The sequence below is a fragment of the Rutilus rutilus genome, assembly GCF_951802725.1.
Source record: "Rutilus rutilus genome assembly, chromosome: 6".
NCBI lineage: Eukaryota > Metazoa > Chordata > Actinopteri > Cypriniformes > Leuciscidae > Rutilus > Rutilus rutilus.
In genome coordinates, this window is record NC_140214.1 from 27759932 (window position 1) to 27784754 (window position 24823).

Here is a 24823-nt window from a genome sequence, read left to right on the forward strand (position 1 = left end):
TGTCTAAGTTTTAACCATAACTTACATAAACAAAACAAAAAGAAAATAACAAATTAACTTCCCTATCTCCCTGACTACACATAAACAGGACAAAAGCAGTTTCAAACAAAAATGGCACCCACCTCCCTACAAGTTTCCTTAAAAGAAAATCTTAAATTCTGAACAAAGGAGTAAATCTTAAACTAAATTCACAATTGCACTAATGATTAGCACTAGGGATGGGCGTATCGATATGAAGTATCGATATATCGATACTGACGTTGAGTATGTAAAGTATCGATACTCAAAAATATCGATATTAGTGTTTTTTTTACCAGTGATTTTATTTATTTGACAAGAAATGTTATGCGTACAATATGCATTGAATTGGATGAATAACCTATGTTAGTAAATAATTGTGTAGTAGAACTATTTTCCTGCTCATCTAAACACACGCAAATGCTGCAAGTCAGCCGACAATGCGTTCAAACAGGGCTGAGCTTCCCAAAAGTATCATAAGAAACCATTGATGCTTTTGGGAAACGCACAGAACAATACTTAACAGAAGACAGAAAAACATCATATGTTTGAGTTATTTCACAATAAACAAATTGAAATTGTAGCCTACATACATAGTTTGTGTAATTTTTTTTTTTAATTATTCATACTGTTCTATTCTGTAACTAATTTTAATATAAATCATACACTGTCAAAATAAAAAGGTTGCATTTTATGGGTGAACATTACAGTGACCATAATCCAATTAGACCTATACTATTTTATAGATTTCCATGGTTACATTTAACCATGTGTAAACAAAAATATAATCTTTCCAATTAAGGTGTATTGAATGTTAAAATGCCTTTTGTTAAGTGGGTATCATTACCCATTTTACTCTTAGTAACTCAATTTAAAAGAAAATAAAGCAATACTTTTATTCAGCAAGGATGCATTAAATTGCTCAAAAGTTATAGTAAAGACATTTATTATGTTACAAAACAGAATCAAGTATTCCACAGAGCCGTGTAATATTTTTTATTGAGAAATGTGTCTCATGATGTACATATATATTTGAACCAGCCAAACAGAAGGGTAAAGATTTATGGACAATGACTTAATTCTGATGAGAAAGGACAACTACTTTTACTGTTGTATTATGCGCATAAAATGGTTTGGGTTCATTTTTATAATGCATATAAATGTATTCATTTATTTTGAATAGCCTTTAAAACCTTTTTACAGCTCATTTTAAAGCATTGGCTTTAAAAGTTCCTATTTTGTTATAAGGCAACTGTGTTCTTTTATTCAGGCTGTAAATGTTATACCTACCCCGGTAAACAAGTCTGCTACGGACCAGAATGCAGATAGCGCCCGCCTTGATAAATAATACAGATGAGTGATCGCTTTTAAAAAGGCTTGACGTGGAGTTGTGGAGCATGTCAGAGGGAGAATAATAGGCCTTTTTCTCCGAGGTAAACACAGCCTTAAATCAACAAATGCGTTTCCAGGAGCAGAATAACAAAAAAAATATATATATATTAATCAAAATGCAGATAAAAACATCTTTTGCATGGTTTACAAGGCACCTGGGCTGCACCGTTTTAACATAAACAAGGACAAACAAAGGACACCCCCATTCTCCACCCTCCCAAAAATAGGTTCAAATCTCACAGAAAAATTATACAAGTGGCTAAAATAAGGTACCAACAAAAACCTAAGAATTAGAGACATAAACCAGAACAACCTCAGTGAGTAATGGTGATACTGTGCAAAAACAATAGCAAGCAATTATTTTATTTTTAAGTTCAGTGTTTTTTTATGCTATCATAGAAGTGCCCCAAGCACTCCCATTCAAAAGGCAATACGGTCAAACTTAAAAGTGCCATTTCCATTCTAATTATGCTTTTAAACGAAAGTTTGCCTCGGGTAGATTAACAAAAAGACCCTAGGTTGCATTTTGGCGAGAGTTACCCTTTAAGGTCATGCTAATATGACACTGGACAGTGTATTTGTACATGGAATAATACAATAACAAAAACAGAAAACATGCTAATGTGGATCAATGTGCCAAAGATTCACAGTCATGCTACTGAATTACAATGAGAAAGATCCCATTTTTGAGAGTTTGGGGAACAAGTGGAGTCCTCGGGGAAGGGGGTTTGCCAGTTTTGAGAGGTCATGCCAACCTCTGCTCTCATGGTTAATTGACCCATCTGTTGTACTGTCTTCAAAAGCTGACTTTTATAACAATCTGCCCTTTTGGAAAATTATAAATGATATGCACTTGCTAGTGCTTTCTTAATTCTTATTAAACTTTGGTGTAGAAACTCGCCTGGGTCTCCCCATGCTGCCTTGTGCACAGCGCGATTTTATTCCCGCTGCTAGGCAGCCTGGACACCATGGACCAGATTTTCCCCTCAAAAAGGGAACCAATCACAGAACGGGGAGGGAGCAGCAAGACGATGACGACGTCTATGCGACACACCGAAGCAGTTTGTTTATATCTATGGATCCAACATGGCATCAGACGCGAAGTTACCTTTCGATGCAGCCTTAGATAGTGTTCTAAGTAGTTTAGAACGCAAGTTTATTTCGTCTTCTTCCTCGTCGAATTTCTGTTGCTCTACATACGTCTTCTGGTATAATTGAAACGATTGGCTATGAGCTACGTACAGGCGCATTTGATAGACATTCGTAGCGCCCAATAAACGGCTCTGTGCATTCGTAAACCACGCCTCAAATACGAGAAAATGAACATGTGGTTCCCAGACCACGTCTCAATGAGACGAGGTCTGACGTTAGCCAGGCTATGTAGAAACAGTTTTCACTCAGAAATTGTTATAAAAACACAAATACAAAGAAACGGCAAGTAACATCGAATTAAACATGACATTTTGAAGTAGAGAAACTGTAATAGTATTTTCTTGTAAAAAAAAAGTACTACTGTAGAATACTCTTTGTTTGTTAACACTTTATTTTGATGGTCCACTTTAGACTTCTAATTGTAAGCAACTTTGCAACTACGTACATGTCAACTAGCAGTCATTAGATTATTGAGTAGACTGTAGTTGACAAATGTATTTAATTGTAATGTAGTTGCAAAGTTACTTAAAGTTAGAATTTCTAAAGTTGAGTTGACCACCAAGTCTAAGCCTTTGTTTTATTTACAACTTAAAAAAAAATGTTTTATGGTGTACAGAGATCTACTGTATAAAAAGTATATATTTCCAAAACAAGTTACACTGTAGCTATAGTGTAGCCTGGTTAAAACCAGACCATTCTCAGTAGTAACTGAGTTATGGTCTGGCAAAGCTTCATTAATAACTCATTTCCAAAGGGGCGTCACCAACGGACGTCGCTCAAATGCCTCTGGGCGCAATTGGATAGACCTAAAACCAATCAGAGCGATCGTCATTGTGTAAAGCCATATGCTGCGTCCCAATTCGGCTAAGTTACACTACGCCATAAAAGTATGTACTCTTTTTGTGAAGAAAAGGTATTTACTTTTGAATGTGTAGCAAAAAAGTAGGCAAGCTTTGGGACATACTACTTCGTCATCTTTATCGGACGGATCTGTCGCGTGCATCCTGTCACTTAAACTGTCCTGTCAATCATCTTGTCACAGTTAAAATCCTCTATTAAATCTAATTTAATTTCCTACCGTTTCGGAGAGAAATGTAGTAGCACGCTCATCTGCCAGTGGGACTTTCATGGAGACTGTCCTCATGTGTTTGCAATTTGAATATAATAATGCATTTAAAAGTTGGTGCGCTTCACCAACCGACGTCGCTCAAATGCGTCTGGGCGCAATTGGATATACCTAAAAACCAATCAGAGCGATCGTCATCGTGTAAAGCCCGCCTCAACGTTTCTGATTGGTGCCTCAATTTGGAAATCGGCTTGAATGGGCTCTTTGCCAGACTACTTGCAGAGAAAATCTAAATTTGCCAGAAGTTTGTCTGGGTTTTCCCAGGCTAGCTATAGTGGTAACTGGCAGCTAGTTTTTACTGGTCCAAGGTTGTATACCAGCTAAAAACGACTTAATCATATATAAAGATTGTCTACCTGGTCAAAAACAGGAACCCATCAAGAAATCCCATTGAGCATACAATTGATACCAGCATGTATCATCTAATGATCATAAATAACTAATTTGAAACAGCTAAAAAAACATGCATCAACTTGGACCAGCTGGAAAAGCCTGCTTTAACCAGAATTTTTAGCAGGTTTGCTGTACAATCTACAGCAATGAAAAGTAATACATAGCCCTATCCAAGTTTTACAGTCAATAAAAGGCAATAAAGTGACACAGAGTCTGCAGTCATTTGTTTTAAGTGTATGGTGAAAACCCAGAGCCTCTAAACCAACTTGAAAAAAATCAAGACTGAACAAAGGAAGAAAAGAATATGCAATGCTGGGTAAGAATATATCTCCACACCTGTCCATATTAAATGGGGATTTTCATCTGAAGTACCACAGAGATTGCATTCGATGAGTATGAAGCTTTAGATGCAGATCCTGATGTAATTTCTCTCTGTTGTTATAAGATGATGAAAAAAGTGCCTGCATCCATCCACCCACAGCTCTAGCAGCCGAACGAGAGGGAGTAAAACTCAACTGCCACTCACCGCTAAGCCATGTTGCCTTAGGGTCGTGTGCCTGGAGCTTTCCATTGAAGATATCCTCAATCGTGACTTTCTTTTTGGAGCCCAGACTCCCATCATCACCTGTGAGCAGACGATTTGGACAATGTTACAAGAGCAGACTAGAAAAGGAAAGTTTGTCAAGACAAACTGCTGGACAAAGTTTAAAATGGCACAAATTCTTGAAAGGTTATAGTTTGAAGGTTACACACAGACAGCTTTTTTTTTTTTTTTTACAAAAGCACATCTAATTATATTTAATGTGCACTTGGTATTAAACTTCAAATCATTGAAGTGTATATTTAAAAAAAACCTGTTTAATGAAGTAAAATGTGATTTAAGTGTATTTAGAGTATACTTTCAGGACGGTTTCTGAACACACATAGGTACACTTTTAAAAAGAGCTTTGTAGAAATGTTTTTAATGTTGTTCATATGTTTATGTGGTGTTTTTAATATGCTTTAAGACAAACCATGTGCAAATTCATAAGTAAACACCATTGCTGAGTATTTGCTTTTTAAAACTTAAAGACAACTTAAAAACTTAAACCAACATCGTTTGAAATTGTGTAACATTAGCAACATTATTAGCTGTCTGATAACATAGTCAAGCAAAAGGCTAATCATATTAATTACCGTTATGTGTCCGACGTTGTGAAGAGAGATACCATTGTGCAGTGTTTACCTCAGTAAGTTGGCCCAGTGAATCTGTGAGCTGGTGTGAGTGAGTGGAGGCGGGGCTAATTAGCATATTCATGGTTCCGCGTATATTAAATGAAGGAAGGGTGTAGAGTTAAGCATGAAGAATTTTTTTATAAGAAAAACTATTTAAATATGTAATTTTGGTGATCAAAGATGAGTTTTAAGGGATAAAATTATTTAATGTCAATTTAAACTATAATCCATTTTCATTTAATTGGAATTATCAAACAAATAAGTGTCTGAAAACATTACATTCAGCACTCAAGTGTGTTCTTAAAGGGGACATATCATGAAAATCTGACTTTTCCATGTTTGGGTGCTATAATAATCCCCGGTGCATCTGCCAACCCAGAAAATGTGAAAAGTGACAAGACAGTAACTTTGTTTTGGTAAGCCTTTCTCAGCAAGCATGTCAAAAAATAAGCCATCAGACTTCGCTCCCCTTCTGACGTAGGAAAGGGATCTTATTATAATATTACCGCCTCTTAATCTGCACGTTTACAGCCACAGTGCCGACATTTGGTTTTCGCAAGTGACAACAGTGTAACAGTTCTAACGCAATGGCAAAAGTTAGAGCAAAACATGCAAACTGTTCTGTCTTTGCTGCACAGACGAGCACAGAATACTATTTGACCAAACTTGTATAAAAGTTAAACATGACGGTACGCAAGTCGATGAGATGAATCAATGTAACTCCACAACAACTACATGCATGTATCCACTAACCATTCAGAAACGTCCAGGTGTGTCTAAAAGTTGCAAGCTCTTCCTGAGTCTCTCCGTAAGGCTGCACTCCTCTACTGGTTATTTCTGAGATTTTAGATGAGTGAGATTATTGGCTTGTTTTGTTATTGCCAGAATATCCTAAGCTTTTGTAAAGGATCGGCCCTCTTCTGAATGGGGGTGGATCAGCAGCTCATTTGCATTTAAAGGGACACACAAACGGTGCGTTTTTGCTCACACCCAAAAAGGGGCAAATTTGACGAGCTATAATAAATGATCTGGGGGGTGAAATTGAAATTGACACATTCAGGGGACACTATAGATATTACATCTTGTGAAAAGGGGCTTAATATGTCACCTTTAAGTATATTAAGAACTCTTTTTAAAAGTAAAGTGAACTTTTTCACAAGGGAACATATCTTCATAGATGGATAGATTTTAATGTTCAAACTTCAAAATTTGAAAGTAACTCTGGAATTTGTATTATAAACCGTCTCAGTCAGGTCCCGCAAGACCACAAAAAATAAATAAATAAACAAACAAATAGGCGGAAAATAACAGTTTTTTTTTTTTTTCAATGTATGCATAGCTCCCATTATATTGTCTTGCTTCTTGTCCCGTGAGATCTGGCTTCAGCAAACAACTCCCTCGCTAGTCTACAGGTCCACGACCAATTACTACAGCTGACACGACGTGGAGGGCGAGACTGGGGATCCCTAGTGTGTCTCATTCTATTTGGAGCTCTATTGATCTGCACACATTGATCTAATCAGATAGAGTTTTTTTTCCCTCACCCACATTGTTTGTCTCCCTACCTAACAAGTATCTATTCAGAAGGAGTTTAACACTTTGCAACTGAACTCAAGAAAGGCATCATACAGATTCCAGCTTTAAAATTTGCTTTAGTTTTATGGGCCTTTTTTTGGATATTTTTCTGCAAGCACCACTGAATCGCCTTCACCCTCAATTAGGAGAGTTACTGTAAAAATGAGCTCACTCATTTCTTGAGGCTACTCCCAATTTAGGCTCTCCAGCAGTTGATACGTGTTTGCATACATCCTCTGTCACTGGGGTTTGAAGAAAAAAAAAATACTTAACTGAACTCTGGGGAAAAACGATGGCCCACTTTCCTTTTGATGAAATACAGTCATAATTATACATGCTATACTAATTACCCTGGAAAATCATCATAATTGATCCTCCAACTTTGAGGAATATTTTGGCTGCAGCAGCTGCTTGGCATCTCTGTCTCTCACGCTTTAACAACACAGTTTTTCACTGGTACTAAGAAAACCAATACTAGATAAACAATACCAGAAGTTCAAGTTAAATTATTCAAATCCAGTCACCCAGAGGAAAATGATTGCTCACGGGTTGCTCTTTCATAGCTTTGGAGACTTCTCAGTTATGTTTATCTTTAATTAAGCATCAGCTTTATCAAAAACAAAAACAGAATTAAATGAGCCAATTGTTGACATACAGTATGAGCGCAGTTTGTGACATTGTTGAGAGATCTCTTCTCAAACTCTTCTCAAAACGTTTCCCAACTTTTTTTTACTCCAACACTCCAAAGGCACCCCAAGATATTTCTGGTACCGTAATGACAAGCTACTCATTTATAAACTTTTTATTTGTATTTACAGAAAATAGGAGTAATATTATGTGATGTTTTGCCAAATGCTTCATGACTAAAAATATTACAGTTTAAAAATGTATGCTTATTAAGATTTTAGCGTAACTTACATTATAGTCACATTATTGACTGGAGGGATAGCTTTGGTCTAAACTAGTACACAAAACAGATTACTAAAAGAAAATATGAAATTGCACAGACCTACACATATTTACTAGCATGATGAGCATTTTAGCAATTGAGTTTATAATATGAGAGGAATATAAAGATCTAATAAATGCAGTTTTATGTGTAGAAATACTCAGGTCAGGAGTGTCAACACATCTACATTTTGGTTACATATTAGACTTGTAATGTTGTATTAAGTTATGCATTATTACATCTCTTACTTGGTGTGAGTAGAATGACGGAGGTGACGATCAGAGAGCAGATGACCAGGATGACCAGCAGGGCGATGGCGATTCCTTTCCAGTTCCTCTGGGCAGGGCTACTCCCAACCAGCTCCTGAAAACACAAGCACAGACATTTAATGGCAAAGCAACTGAATTTTCATTGTTAGAATTCTCTTGAAAATAAAGGTTCTTTATTTGCATCTATAAGCCAGGTCACACTGCACCGACAGATGCTGACCAACGTCGACAATTACAAGATTACAGTACATCACATCACAGACATTCCACGACGCGACAAAGACCGATTCAACATGTTCAATTGAAGAAAACGAAGAGCCGACCAATGGCAAAAGACGATGATGGGTAACCATCCGCCAAGTCGCCATTTGTCGGTGCAGTGTGAATTGGCCTCAAGGTTCCATTAGGAACCTTTAACATCCATGGAACCTTTTCATTGCACAAAAGGTTCTTTATAGAGGAAAGAGGTTCTTCAGATTATTAAAATGTTCTTTACACTAAGGAAAAAATGGTTATTTTAGGAACTGTTCACTGAAAGGTTCTTTGAGGAACCCAAAAACGTTCTTCTTATGTTGCATCTCTGTGAAAACCCCCTTTTGGAACCTGTAGCACTGTCTGCAAAAGACCTGACATCTATCCCATCCCAAGCCCCTTAAACCATTACAAATCAACAAGGGAATTTCCTTTATTTAATAGATGTATTTTTATTTATTACAAATAATGATTGTTTTTAAATAAATATAAGAAAATGGACATGATACTAGCCTAGAAATCTAGACGCACCCTAGCGGCAGCAAAATTTATTTTGCAGCCAGGGTAGTCGAGCAACTCTCCGTTGACTTTCGGAGCTGTAAAAATCTAAATTAGGTCAGGCCAATCACATCGTGTATAGAGTAGGCGGGGCGGGCTTAACATGATGACGACAGAGTTGCGACGGTTCCCTGCTGCTTGAAAACAAAGAATGGCGGCTGCTGGAGAACAGTCTTTCGAATCGGCTTTGGCCGCGACTCTGGAGGACTTGGAGTTAAGCTTTTCTTTGAGAAAAGAGCAAAGAACGGCATTTAAGTCATTCTTAAAAAAGGAAGATGTGTTCGTAGTTTTGCCGGCCAGATTCAAAAGTTGAATCTATCAACTAACGTTAGCTCCGCTGTTGGGAAAACGCTCTGGTTGGTTGAAGCGCTGTCCTATTGCGTGCAGAGGGAATTTGAAAGACAGACGTTTATCCCGCCCCTCGGATTGAGCCGTGTCTACGGTGAGTTGCGTGTACATCTTGATGTAGGTCTGGCTTGCCAGGCTAACATGATACAATAATAAAATAAAATTCACAATTCAACACAATACAATAATGAAATAAATACATATTTAATTTACCATTTTTTACTTTTCTTTTAAATAATGACAATATGTATGTGATACAGGCTCATACAACTTAAAGGGGTGGTTGATTATGATTTCACTTTTCTAACTTTAGTTACTGTGTAATGTTGCTGTTAGAGCATAAACAACATCTGCAAAGTTACAACGCTCAAAGTTCAAAGCAAAGGGAGATATTTGCTTTTAAAGAAATCGCTTTTTAAGGACTACAACAAATGGCTGGTAGGGACTACACAACATTCCTCCCGGGTTAGTGACATCACCAACCCTAGAATTTACATAAACCCCGCCCCCGGAACACGATTTATAGATTATCAAGACAGAATATACTAATCAATGACTAGAAGACAACTACACATAAGCTACATAAATTCATCATATAACCATACAGAAATGTCCTGTTGCTTCTACATGTTGTCACTTCTTCTTGAGGCTCCAGTTTGAACATTTTCAGTCTGTGTGAGGTAAAAGGACAGGAGCTCTTGAAGCTCCGCCCTCTGTGCCGGGAGCAGCAGCTCATTTGCATTTAAAGGAACAGACACAAAACGGTGCGTTTTTGTTCACCCTCAAAAAGTGACAATTTTAACATGCTATATAAAAATATCTGTGGGGTACACACTCTGGGGACATCAAAGACTTATTTTACATCTTGTGAAAAGGGCATTATACCACCCCTTTAATTAAAGCAATTTAGATATGTTGATGAGCCAAAACATTATGACCAGTCACAGGTGAAGAGAATATTGTTGATCATCTCCTAACAGGGCCACATAGGGGCTGAGTAGATTAGATAGTAAGCAAACAATCAGTTCTCATGATCAATGTGTTGAATGCATGAGATATGGGCAGGAATAAAGATCTGAGAGACTTTGACAAGGGCCAAATTGTTATGGCAAGGTGACTGGGTCAGAGTATGTCTGAAATGGCAAGGCTTGTGGGTTTCTCCCGGTCAGCAGTGGTGCGAATTTACCAACAGTGTCCGAGGAGGGACAACCACAAACCAGTGACAGGGTGTTGGGTGTCCAAATTAGCTTTCACTTAACATAAAACGAAAAACATTTTGTCAGTCAATGTTTCATTTAGTTTACTAGAACACTTTTGAAAGACCTTAATGTTTATTGCTGTCTTTCTAAAATATGCATCATATTTTCTGATATGTACTGAAAATAAACACCAGAAGAAATAATAAAACCTAAAATCATGTCTGCCATCAGTAAAACTAGCTAGTATGTTTTCTGCACATCAACACTATTCAAAATACCATTTTACTTTTAGACAAACCGAACAAAGGAGGTTTAAACCCGAAAACCATGACTTTGTTATTAGACCAATATAAAAATGCACAAAAAAATGACACGGTTGTTTGTTTCACATCTTTCAATGTGGTAAAAATCACTGTAACACACCATAACCACACCTTATTCCTTTACTGTGCCTATGCAGGAATTCTTGTGTAAATAAATCATGATTCATCATTAACTTTTGTACTAAAATGTATTCTAAATTTAGTAAAAAAAGTAGGTACCCCCGAAAGCATACATGCACAAAAATTTGATATGGGTGGTTTTATAAATGTGAAATAATTCATGCAATTATTATTGATTTAATACCCACTGATTTTAGTGTCTTGCTTTAATGTCTTAGAGTGGGTTTGTAAATTATGCCTTTGGCTTATTTCAAAAACAAGAAAACTTTAACACACAGCAGTTTGCTTTAATTACAATACGCAATACCACCATTTCATCTGATCCCAATGAAGTAAAAAATATGACGCGCTCAAACGCCTCTCTATCTAGTGCTCAATTAAAGCAGCCCATTGCTAGGGGAACATTTGCAAAACTACTGAAACTGAAACAGCACCTCTATTGAAATGCCATTACAGCAGTGATGATAATAATGCAGATGCATTGAGAAAAGACAAGCCACAAACATACAGCAATTGGATGTCAACACACCATTACACTATATTGCTGAAATCTATATTTGTCCAAATAAAGATCAACTGCTATAGTGTTTATTTGCTAAACTGATTTTTCTAAAGGCAGTAGATTCCTTTCCTGAGCCTAAAATCAAATCAAAGTATAATTCATGAGGCTTGAGTGAGGTGGTCACCTCAAATGAAATAGGGTCTATATGGTCTATTAAAATGATAATATTGTGCTGGCAGGGATCGTATTTTAGATGCTAAAACCCTTAGCTGTACACAGGGCCACGTGGAATGTGCAGAAAACTCAGACAATATTATATGTTATATTATAAATAGTTATTTTATTTATACTTTCAGCAACCTATAAGAGCATAGTACTCTCAACCACATTTTCTAACAGGCTTAAACATCATCACGGCTTCGGCACAGTTTGATTAATGGTTTTCCATGACTTTCAGTCACTTTTCCAGTATGTTTCTGAACTTTCTGAATTTTTTTTCAAATATGAATTATATTTTAGTCAAACTATGTTAAACTCCAAGGGCCCTATCTTGCACCCAGCGCAATTGACTTTGTACACGGACGCATGTATCATTCCTATTTTGCACACGCGCAAAGCGGACTTTTCCCTCCACAGACGCACGTCGGTTAACTAAGAAATACACTTGCGCTCCCCGGGGCGGTTCAGCGCAAAGAGGAGGCGTGTTCCGGCGCAAACGTTCCCTCATGCTATTTTACAGGTTTAGAAAACAATTGCGCCACTGACCGAAAAAAAACAGTTTAAAGTCAGTGGCGCGTTGCGCATGTTATTCATATGCTATTTTAAGGACTCATGCTTGGCCTTAATCAATGTAGCGTGTGCACAACGCGCATACACTTTGATTCTCTCATCTACACACAGACGCAGCAGTTATCATTTTTGCAAATCATACATTATTACGAAAGATAGATAGATAGATAGATAGATAGATAGATAGATAGATAGACAGTTTATTATAAAAGCATACATCTAGCTTACACATTTACCCAAATTATCATACGCCTGTTTAACCGAAGTTAATTTGGGTGTGTTTCTCCATCCCCAACGTCCCTGATGACGGGAACGTTGGTCTCCTCGGCTGTGAAGCGCTCCTCGCGTGCGCCTGGCAAATCCGCCGTTATAATAGGAATCCGCTTTAGAACAAGCGCGCCTGCTCTTAAAGGGAATGTGAGATGTCGCTCTGATTGGTTTATTTCACGTTACGCCCAAACCACACCTATGAATAATGAAGCTACTTCAGACCAACCCCTTTTAGATTTGCGCCAGGCGCAAGAGTCATTTATCCCGCCGGGAAAATAGTAACAGCGCCAAGACCCGCCCACAAAGTTACTTGCGCTTTGCGCTTTGCCACTTGCGTTTCAGATCGTTAAAATAGGGCCCCTAATGTTTTTTTTTTATGCCTTTTCATTTTCTTAATTTTTAAAACTTCCTTGTTAAATTTTTTTAATGAATTTGAATTTAGAAATTAGACATATGCCCATCACAGAAGAGGTGTATTCAAGTTGGTTATGTATGAATTAGCTATTTTAATTTTTGAATAAATAAAAAGATTTTAAAATTCAATTGCTAAAAAGTGACAGTTAAGACATTTATAATGTTTTATAGACATTATAGATTTTAAAATGTTTATTTCAAATAAATGCTGTTACTATTCATCAAAGAAAATGTATCATGGTTTCCACAAAAATGTTAAGCAGCATAACTGTTTTCCACTTTGATAATAATATTAAAAAAATGTTTTTTGAGCAACAAATCAGCATATTAGAATGATTTCTGGAGGATCAGCTGACACTGACGACTGAAAATTCAGCTTTGCCTTCAGAGGAATAAATTACATTTCAAGTTATTTTCAAATAGAAAAGAGTTGAACATCAAATAAATGCCACATTGATGATGAACATATTAAAATCTTACAGACCTCAAAATTTTGAACAGAAGTGTATGTCTGATAATAATCCTAAACAATTCCCTCATGAAATGGCCTTGAGTGGCTCATGAAAGAAGAATTAGTAATTTCTCATAATTAGCTGGTTTAGAATACCAATCATTGTTTTACCAGCTTGCTCCAAGGACAGCCTCAAATATGCCTCATGAAATGTTCCAGTAAAACTGAAGGTTGATTGTCTCCATTACCTCTGCACACGAGATGACTCACCGAACAGTCTCCTGCTCTCTCTGACAGCTTACATTTCAATTTACACAGATGAGTTCAAAAATATAACAGATGAAATATCATCACCTTGAAAATATTGCTTTTGCAAACCCTAAGAATGTAACTCATCCCACACCTTTTGTGCTACACACATGAATAATGCCTAAGGTGTCATATTACTTCTCAAGGTGATCAGACTTAGATATTCACCTGGTGGATGATAAAACAGACCTAGCAACCATCTATTCCCTAAAAACCAAACTAGAATGCAATAAAAGCTACCCAGAGCACCTGGCAACAACTCACAAGACACAAGACACTGTAAAAAAAACGGCAGCTGTGGTTGCCAGAAATTTACCGTAAAATATATACGGTAGCAAATTTTCAAGTTTTACAGACTTGACTTAAATTTACAGTAAAAAAAACATTCACTATCTGATATAATGTTTATTTACACACCTATTTAAGTACTATATCTGTTTTGTACCATTGTAATACACTGACAACCACCAATCATGAATCAAAGCTCATCACAAGCAGCTTTTCCACAAGAAAGTTAATATTATTATAGAAGCTTTACAGTATAATTCACACAAACACTAAACACCATCATACATGAAATTAAAAAAATGCAATAAACATTAATTTAACAACATTAAATGCAACATAAAATCCTAATGTACATAACTGATTAGAAAGAATTGTGGGATTGTCAATTATACATTGACTTGTTCTTTTTCACTTCTAAAAATTTTAACGGTATTTTACTGTAAAATTACATTACATGTACAGTTAGATCTATCACAGTTATTCACCGTATATAGTACGGAAACTTTCTGGTCTTTTACCGTTAAAATCACAATCTTTAACAAGCTTAAGTTCATTAAGTGGTTGAAGTGTGGACAAACAACCATATACCCGTTTGCATATTATTCATATTTCTTAAAGCTGCATTCAGTAACTTCGGGATTTCTTCGCTGTATTCTCGCTTTTTGCTCGCAGGTTTCTCTCTAGAGCTCCCCCCACAGCTTCGGAATAGATATTTGACAACACTGTTGTAAAAACTCGTTGGCTATTCTCAGACACCAGAGGCTAGCAGATCAACGACATCAAAGCAGATGGGACATTCTTTAAAACGTCTTCTTCATTCGGGTTCGAACACCGTGAGGGAGCGCAATAATGACGGCATTTTAGCAGATTTCTTTTGGCCGTAAAGCAATTGTTTACATCGCGAGACCTGATATCACGCGAGACTTCCTGACGCGGCGGCCGGTGGCCCGCCGCCCCAAAGTTGCAAGTGCGTATTTTCCGCTCACGGGCACCAGGGGGGTGCGAAACGACCACCATTCAACCCGAAATAAGTAATATAACCATTCCAATGACTCCGAAGCTGTTCAGTTAAGGTAAAAAAGTTACTTAGTTCACCTTTAAAAAAGACCTTGAGAGTATTAACATTGCGCATTCTCAAACCAAGCCAAGCTTTTTGCATGTGTGTAACGTCTGCATTTATAAGCACGCATGTTGTTCAATCTAAAAGCAAAATGTTTATCTGAAACAAACAAAAGACGCAATGTCAAGGCAAATCAGGCGAAATCATCTTTAATTTCAAAATCCAATATTCTCAGCACTAAGGCAACAGCTGCGTGTTAAACTCATCTGAGATAAGAACGCTGTCTGTGATAAATAAAATGATGCAGTTTGTGCGCTTTGACTTGACGGAGAGAAATGCAGCATTGAGGCATCCGCTTGAGCTGGAACCTTCTAGTCAAGGATTTCAAGTGAAACATTTATTAATGACCAATATCACAGAATATTATGGATGAGCTAATGTACAATATTTTATCATCACCGATTCAATCTTTTTATTTCATGCTTTGAAAATGAAAGGGGTCCATGGGGAAATCAAACTATTAAATGTAGTACTATAAAGCCTTTAAAGTTTTTATACATAAGAGGTATATCCTTTGTCATTACATTCACGCACAACCACATCTTTAATTTCGTACACCTTCATCCAGTCAATCCGGTTCTTTCATAAATATTCGTCTCTTTTCCAGCAACTGCTGATGGGAAATTACAATATACATTGGGAAATATACATAATGGCATGGAATCCATTACCACTCATCCTATTAAAGAAAGGCATCCAAAAGGAATAAACAGGGGCCAGTTACATAAACATAGCCACTAAATTAAGACTGCCTTAAAGGGATACTCCACTTTTTTTGGAAATAGGCTCATTTTACAACTCCCCCAGAGTTAAACAGTTGAGTTTTACCGTTTTCGAATCCATTCAGCCGATCTCCGGGTCTGGGTATAGTTCCTAGCCATATCAGCCTAGAAAATCGCAACTTTTCATTTTCTGTCGGTCTTAGTACACGATGTAACTACAGAAGAGTCAAGTTTTAAATAGGAAAAATATCGAAACTCTTTGTTAATTTTTTTGAGAGAGATGCTAATGGTCTTGTCCGGTTCAATTCATTATGCTAAGCTATGCTAAAAGTGGGACCCCCAAGACCCGGAGATCGGCTGAATGGATTCGAAAACGGTAAAACTCAACTGTTTAACTCTGGGGGAGTTGTAAAATGAGCCTATTTCCAAAAAAAGTGGAGTATCCCTTTAAGACTGACCAACTAGCAGTTAGTTAGGGCTAATCATTCTTTTCAGATTCAAATTAGACCTAACTTCCTTTTAATGTCGCTGAAAAAAATATATGTCCAGTCTTGAAGAAAAAAAGTTAGAAGAACTAACTTTTAAGACCAGTTTATGTTACCAGCCACAGGTCTAAATGAATGGTGTGGTTTAAGGTTATTTCTGCACTACACCTGTGATTTATATGAGGTAGCAGGCATCTTAAAAATTAGTTATATTTTGAATAACCACATTTTTGATGTTCAACTGTAACTTTCAGAACTCAAAACTTCATCCTCAGTCCAAACTAATTTAACAAATACATTTATTGATGCGCATCGAAAAAAGCCATGTGACTTTGCCTAAGTGAAGTGACTGAATAATTTGCTGAGAAAAGAGTCATCGCAAATGTAGCTCTGGTTATTCTGGTTGTGTACAAGGTAAAAACACATTTCAGCAGCTGTTTGAATCTAAATATATTTACTGAATCACTAAATGTGAATCAGTTGAGTGAATGATTCAATGACTCGCAAATTTATAAGGGCAGCCACTTGGTTCGTTCCGGAATAAATCAGTGTGTCGCTGGCATAACAATGTAACCTACAAAATGCCCAATGCACTTAACTGCATATACTATATTACTTTAAAGGTGTTTGGGAATCCGAACCAAACGTTGTCTTAATGTAGTCATTGGTTTAAAATACACAGGGATTTTATGCTTGGAAAAAACCCTTCTGAACTTCTCAGATACCTCAGCCACATAGAGGATGACCACATGGTTTTTACAGACACTACACACCTTCTCTCTTGATTGTTTCTCCTTCCTTTTTCCACATTCCTTCAGTGCATATTTAATGTAGTTACTTTCTTGTCCTCCAGCCTCAGTATATATGGGTATACTCTCCGCTCGATGTTGCAAGATGCGAATCACACCCAGTGAACTTGAGGTTTCAATCCACTGAATTGATCTGCTCGGATAATGAAGATATATCCTGTCTCTTGATCTTCACCCACGTATCATCCCACATATCTGAACCAATGGCTTGGGACCTCCCCCATATAAGTGACCAACTCTTTTCTCTCTACCTCTTCCATATACAGGTTAGCCATTATCGATGATACCGGAGAACCCATCGCACATCCACTTATGTATTTTTGGCAATCCATATATACAAGTTGTGGTTTCTCTGGGGTAAAGGCGAAAATACATGCAATCTATCACTTGTCGTTTCTCCAATGACTGTAAATAACTTCTAACACATTTCTTATACTTACCAGTGGGATCACATTTTAACATTTCAAATGTTATTGAGAAGTGTAAGTTTTTAACTTACATTTAAAAAAAAAAGATTCACAAACGTCAGCACTGTTTCCCTGAAGCAATTAAAAACCACTGAAAACTGGCAGTAAACCGACGGGATGTGATATTCCCAGTTACTGCATGCTGTCATTTCATTATCCAGGGGGATTTTTATAAATATGTGCAAATTGTGATCAGCACTAATTTTGTGGCTGTTTGTGCTAAAAAAAAAAAAAAATTGATATACTGCAAATAGCTTTATTTCTGGAAATGAAAAACTTAAATATGATATACAATTTATCAAACAATTTGTGTTATATATTTATTTAAGTGTAATATATAATTCAATATATTTTATATTTATTATATATCATATATCTATATTAAATATAATGTAAATGTTTGCAAAGGGCGATGCTAAACTGCACTGTTCAGTTAAGACAACAAAATAAAATATAATAGTGATTTTGTAGTGTAAATTGAAGAACTCTATGTAATATTTTTTCTGTCTTTGTATAGCGCTCCATTGTTAAAAATAACCAAACAAAGCAACAATCAAATGCATTAGAAATATTTCTGACTAACAAGTTTACGCTTACCGTACACTCCACTACAATAAATCATCAAGGGCTTTCAAACTTTTGAGTTTTCAAAATAATCCCTTTTGCAGTAGCTTGTTTGTCTATTTGACAAACACAGAAATCTGTGTTGTCCCATGAGTGCGAATGCAATTGTCCAACAAAGCACAGACGCAAAACAGATGAAAACATTCTCATCTTGTACAACAAGAGGGATTTAGTTCTTAGGGGCTCAGCAAGAGACTGCGCCTGCATTAAGAAGATTTCCACAGGGATCCGTGTGAAAGGAAGAGGTTTCTGAAAAATTCTCCAAATGAAAATCAAGATTGTATCTCTGTACTTCTGAACTACAATCTCAACTTCTGACCTTTCGATTGAACGCAAAGCCTCACCTTATGTGAGATTACAGAACCTCTGACAGTCTGAGATGAAGTTTGTTCCCTGTGGGTTTTCCATGAAACATACGCCTATTAAAAACTTCTAAAGCCCAGTTTTCTAGTACACGAGGGTAAAAAAACACAAGGTTTAGTTATTCTTGCTATAAGGATAAAACATTACAAACCTCATCCATGGTTTGGTGTTCCTCAGTATGAAGGTTTTGTTTTTGCTCCCTCAGAAGAACAAGGACAGAAACTCGTCATGAAGGATGAAATGTATCTTTCCTGATCTCTTGTTTCCAGGGGAACCAGGGAAAGAGATGACAATGGGCAAAGGAGAGGGAGAGTGATCGCCACAGTGACAAAGTTGGCTAGAATGACGACTGGCATCGGTGATTTCAATCTACTGATGCTTCACTGAAATACAAACTGTCACCGCCCAGCAGGACAGGTGGATCTTTTAAGCCTTATCGGATGGGATTTCCTAAGTGTCCTTGTAGGGACACAGCACAGCTGAATCAATCTAATCTAAAGGATGCATGTAAAACAGAGATTCAACTGCTTTTGCTTCAGAATCCAGATTTTGAATTAGAAATATATTATGTATTCTATTCACTCATAGGGTTTCATACAGTAGTGATCGTCTGTCCTATTCCCTTCAAAGACTTTGCCTCCCTGCTTAAAAAAATCCAGCATAACCCAGCATGAATTGTTGTTCCAGGCTGGTTTACTGTATGATACTTTAGTTAGAGCTGGTCTAAACCTTGGACCACCAGCATGCAAAACATACTTTATGCTGGTGACTGGCAATGCTGGAGTATCAGAGAGCTGAAAAGAGGAGGACTAAAAAAATCCTGGTCACTTGGAACTCACTTTAATGTAAGTCTTAATGTAATTTCTGTTTGGAACAAACATTTATGCCATCTGAAACGCAGTCACAACGCTTGACATAACCTGTTGTGCAACAAATAATGAAAAAAAACACAAAACCATTCAGACTGAAACATACAGTACTAACATCAGTCAGATTTTAATCCGATTTCAAACCACCTAAAAATGTGATTGAATCAGGTTTGTAACTGTATATCACGAGTTGTTCCTGACCGGACTACAAAAACGAAGCAGATGTGAATTGGGTTGGCATTAGTTGGCATTTTTGAGTTGTGACCCACCAGGGACTCTAAAACATGTTTTGGATTCATTAAGATGGAGTTTGTAAGGCTCAGTGTTATCTTAAAATTATTAATATATTTTGATTATATATCATTTTTATGTCAATTTACGATACGCTGTACTGAGTCTTTCCAAAAACAGCCGAGCTCCTGGAGGCGCTGCCGACGGCTTCCGTAACGCGAACTTGCGCGTTGATGGGCGCACTCTTGCTCTCGCTCTGGTTGGACGTATAACAGAGTATTTCCGTGTCAAATACAAGATTCGAATAAGTTTCGGAAAGTTTTTTCCGAGTATGGCCCCGTATGACGTCATAAAGGGAGGAATTCCTTGTATGCAACTCTTGCTGTCGCTCCGGTTGATGTGTGCGCACGCTCTTCAGGAAGAGTTGCCCATTCAAGGCATTCCACCCTTTATGATGTCATACGGGGCCATACTCGAAAAAAAAAACTTTCGGAAATGTATACGAATCTTGAAGGAGTGTATTTGGCACAGAAATACTCTGTCATACGTCCGACTTGTTTTTTGTTTTTAAACTTAGGCCACGTTTAGCATTGAGAATCCAACTCTTTAACAGTGTAAATAAGTCAGAATGCATGAAATTGCATTAGACATCCCCTTTAAGGAAATCCGAAAAGGCATATTAATCTAAAATCTGTGTTATGGTTTTGAGAGTGGCATATTAGAAAGTTAACTGGGCCAGTTTTAATTGGTCATTGGGCGGCTTTTAGCTCAAGTGATTGTTCCACATCAGCAATATGAAACAGTCTCCATACACATCAAGGATGAATCTATGTCAAGCCATTAATATATAATCGATGTTAAGTTCTAAATTAAGAATGCATGCAGTCAGAGGATCAGATTCAGGGCTAACCGGTCAGACATCCGTCTGATGTCATTCAAATGAAACAACATCCTGCTGGAAAATTGGAGGATCTTCTGTGGAGACACAAATAAGTCCAATAGGTGCAATTAGCCCATTGACACAGGGGTCAGAGGGTCCTTTGAAAGAGATGCCACAGCAGGACATGTGACACAATAATAGGCCAGGTCTCTGTCTGTGATATAGTTCAGTCTGAAGAGGCGACTGAGAGCTTTTGAACTTATAATTGAACAGACACAATCCCTCTCGATTGTGCATGGAAAATATCACAATTTCCATGTTTGGAGCAGAAGTATATGGAGCGTCCATACACTAAAGAGGAAGCATCATTGTGTTGTATATTACATCCTGTCTGTGCACAGCAGCTGTTAAATGATACGGCATCTGTGATGTTCCACCCACGCATTAAAATCTATTTATTAACCTTAAGGGCATCTGCATCAGGCACTCTGTTGTACTGTTGATGTGCTACTGTGTTTGTGCTTCACTGATCTGCCGCTGTAATGGTGAGCAGATCAGTCGTTTAATTAGGAGGTGCTAATTAAAGCTGCCCTTCTCTTCTGTAATCTCACCTATTACCAGCAACCCCTTCTGTCGGCCTCAAGGAGTCAAAATGCTGGGGTTTGCCAAATAAGCTGTTACGTTAAGATAACCAGTAAGTAAGGTATAGTTCAAGAAAAAAACCCCTGTGTTAACTAAAATTGTTTTTAGTAATTGAAGTAAAGTTGAAATTAAATTAAATATAAATAGATTAAAAAAATGAATTTTTTTGATGGGACTGACGTTATGACGTGGTGACCACTAGACTGTAGAGCTTTCTTATTTTTTTCTCTCTCTTATATTTGACTCTCTGTTCTTGGATTACAACCTCAATAGTTGTAAATTGATATTTGACCTTGAGTGTCACTGGAAAGAGTTTTGAGTTTTTTTCCCCTTCAGTTTAAAGAGGACATGAAAATCTGACTTTTTCCGTGTTTAAGTGCTATAATCGGATGAAAAGTGACAACCCAGTTACTTTGTTTTGGTAAGCCTTCTCTGCAAGAATGACAAAAAATAAGCCGATCAGACTTCGCTCCTCTTCTGACGTAGGAAGGGGATCTTATTATAATATTACCGCCCCTTGATCTGCACGTTTACAGCCACGATGCAGAGTCCGACATTTGGTTTTCGCAAGTGACAACAGTGTAACAGTTCTAACGCAATGGCAAAAGTTGGAGCAAAACATGCAAACTGTTCTGTCTTTGCTGCACAGACGAGCATAGAATACTATTTGACCAAAAAAAAGTCACAGCTGTCTTATAAAGACCTCAGGGAACAGTGTCAACTTGTATAAAAGTTAAACATGACGGTACGCAAGTCGATGAGATGAATCAATGTAACTCCACAACAACTACATGCATGTATCCACTAACCATTCAGAAACGTCCAGGTGTGTCTAAAAGTTGCAACCTCTTCCTGAGTCTCTCTGTAAGGCTGCACTCCTCTACTGGTTATTTCTGAGATTTTGGATGAGTGAGATTATTGGCTTGTTTTGTTATTGCCAGAATCTCCGAAGCTCGTGTTCTGAACGGAGGCGGATCAGCAGCTCATTTGCATTTAAAGGGACACACACACTATAATAAATGATCTGGGCTTTTGAGCTGCTGAATGTTTGAGACACATTCTGGGGACACCATAGATTTATATTACATCTTGTGAAAAGGGGCATAACATGTCACCTTTAAATTACTGGTTGTGACTCTTTTCTATAGAGACTCCATTTGTCAGTCTTCGAACTTAACGGTGAACATGATTGACAGATAGGGAACGTCTTCGTAACTGATGTAAAGGGAACGGAGGGAACAAGACGTTATGTCATTCCTGCCACAACCCTGAACCACCCCACTGAATGAAAAGAATCTCGGCACCTCAGCATAAAACTGAATGAGTTTTATGTTCTCATTCATTAAGATGGCGTGTCGCCATCTTATTTACCTGTGTGTACAGGGGAGTGGCTTAGCATGCAAATTCCATTTGCTATTTTTCTACAGATCAGATGTGATTGGGGCTCCAAAGTTCATCACATTAACTATGAACGAGATCCTCTAACATTTCACAACACATTCAAATCCATGTGGTATTCATTTTGAACAGTTTATCTATTGTGTTATCATTAATAAATGGTTTTCTTGAAAAATGTTCTTGTCTTTAAAATAAATGACGCTTGGTTTGATATTTTGATATATAGACCTTCGAGAAAACATCAAAATGAGATCTCGCAAGAAATCTACTGCAGGGCATAATATGCCACAGACTTGTTTGCTTGTAATTGAAATGTTATTGATTTTGGGATGACCTTTGCAGCAGCTGAATGTTTTATTTTAGGCAGAAGACAAACACCAGTGCTTGCAGCAATATAAGCTTTCTGTCATCCATCATTTATCTGTTAGCTCACCTAGAATTTGTTTGTATCATTATAGTAACCATGAGAGATGTTCTAGATTTGTTTCTTGTACCCTACAACCTAAATTAAAACAGTTTTGCTGCAACTGAGTAAGCAGTAGGCCTATTCATTGTCTGATTCCCTGAGATTCTCCAACATCTTAAATGACCAGTGAACAAACCACAACACATTCCTAACCATGAGTAACCATTGAGAAGCTTTTCACATTGTAACCGGTCATTTCTACGGAGATCTCTTCATCATATTGAGGCCGACATGCTAAGATGCTCAAAAACAAACTCAAGTATTAAACTTTATATGGACAGTAATAAAAATCCTCTCATAATTTACTCACCCTCATCATGTCTTTCTTACAGCCATATGGTATTATTTTTTCATGGACCATAAAAGGAGAATTTTAAAGGATTTTCATGAAGCTATTTTTTATATATACAGACAGTGTAGACCGTATATGTCCAAACAGAACAGAACAAGACACAACGTAAAACAGAACGAAACAAAAGATAAATCATAAAAGTAGTCTCTAAAAGTAGTATGACCCATGCACTATTTTCCAAGTCTTCTGAAGCCATATGGTGACTTTTCAGAGGAACTTTCCTGTAGCTCAAACAGTAGAGCGTTGGTGCTTGCAACGCTAAGGTCATGGGTTCGATTCCCAGGGAAAGCAAGAACTGATAAGAATGTAAATGTGTACCTTGAAATGCAATGTAAGTCGCTTTGGATAAAAGCGTCTGCCAAATGCATAAATGTAAAAAAAAATGTAAAAGGAATAGAGCGAAATTACAGACATTATTAACAGATAATTTTCCCTTTAATGAGAATCACTCCCAATGAATCACTGAATCGTGAGTTGATGAACTCGAGCACTGGAACAGAAACCAAATCACCTGCTTGACAAGCATTGGCTTTTTTTTGGAAGAACTATTATCCCTTAAATACAAAATAAGTGGAATGAATGATATTAAAGGTACAATATGCAAGAATTTTGCATTAAAATATCCCATAATCTCAAGGCCAGTGTTATATATTTTGTTAAGTTGATTACTTACAATATCCCAAATGTTTCCAACTATTTTTTAACCAAGGAAACGGGGCGTTAGAGCAGGGGGGAGCTGGGAGTCGCCAGTCAATTGCGTCATATCCGCGTTACCCTCGGTTTCCGCTCGTACTGCGTGGAGTCCTGGACAAATGCGGAAGTTGTAGTTGTAGCGTCTATCAAGCAACAAACGTTAGCTTGTTTCTTGCAGTCGTTATGGAACACAATTATTCTTTACCGATTGCAGCTGGTTCTGTCGACAAAGCATGCTTAATTTTATATTTTCCAAATGTAGCATTCGGTAATAGTTATGTTTATGTAAGGGAAGTATTATTGCTTTAGATTTGTGTTTAGTTTATTGACATTGTTTATCACGTCTGGTGTTTATGGCCTTGTAAATAAATATAGCATGTGTTATACATAAAGATTAATCAGTATTTTGGCAAATGATGTGGGTATGTTCGAATGTACTTTTACAACAATTGTTTAGAACACGTAAAACTGCGCCGCGTTATCACAACAATGAATTCGACATACAGTAACATCTATGATAACCAATTTAGTATTAAACCTTACTTTTCTTGCGGTTAATTCATTTTAATGAAATAAAAGTGTGATGAGGTTCAAGAGTCAGGAAGGAAGAAGACAGGGGTCGGCGTGACTGGGACTCGTACTTTATTAAAATAAAGCAAAACAAACAAAAGTCGTGCACAACGCGCATTCACCGTGGCAACCGCGACGGCACAAAACAGTTCAAAAATGAGAGCTCGGGTCCACCGGTTTTCTTTCTCTGCGTCCAATTTTCTCTTCAGTCTCTCTCTCG

General features: G+C 37.2%; 1 protein-coding gene across 6 annotated transcripts in view; it reads right to left on the minus strand.

The window, feature by feature from the left end:
* Positions 1 to 24823, minus strand: part of dpp6b (dipeptidyl-peptidase 6b) — a 159137-nt gene that overhangs the window by 33748 nt on the left and 100566 nt on the right. For all 6 annotated transcript variants that reach the window (XM_084411384.1, XM_084411383.1, XM_084411385.1 and 3 more), the window contains 2 exons: positions 8069 to 8183; positions 4608 to 4706 (listed from right to left, as the gene is read on the minus strand). In XM_084411384.1, coding sequence (XP_084267510.1) covers positions 4608 to 4706; positions 8069 to 8183 — 214 coding nt within the window. The remainder of the gene's footprint in view (positions 1 to 4607; positions 4707 to 8068; positions 8184 to 24823) is intronic.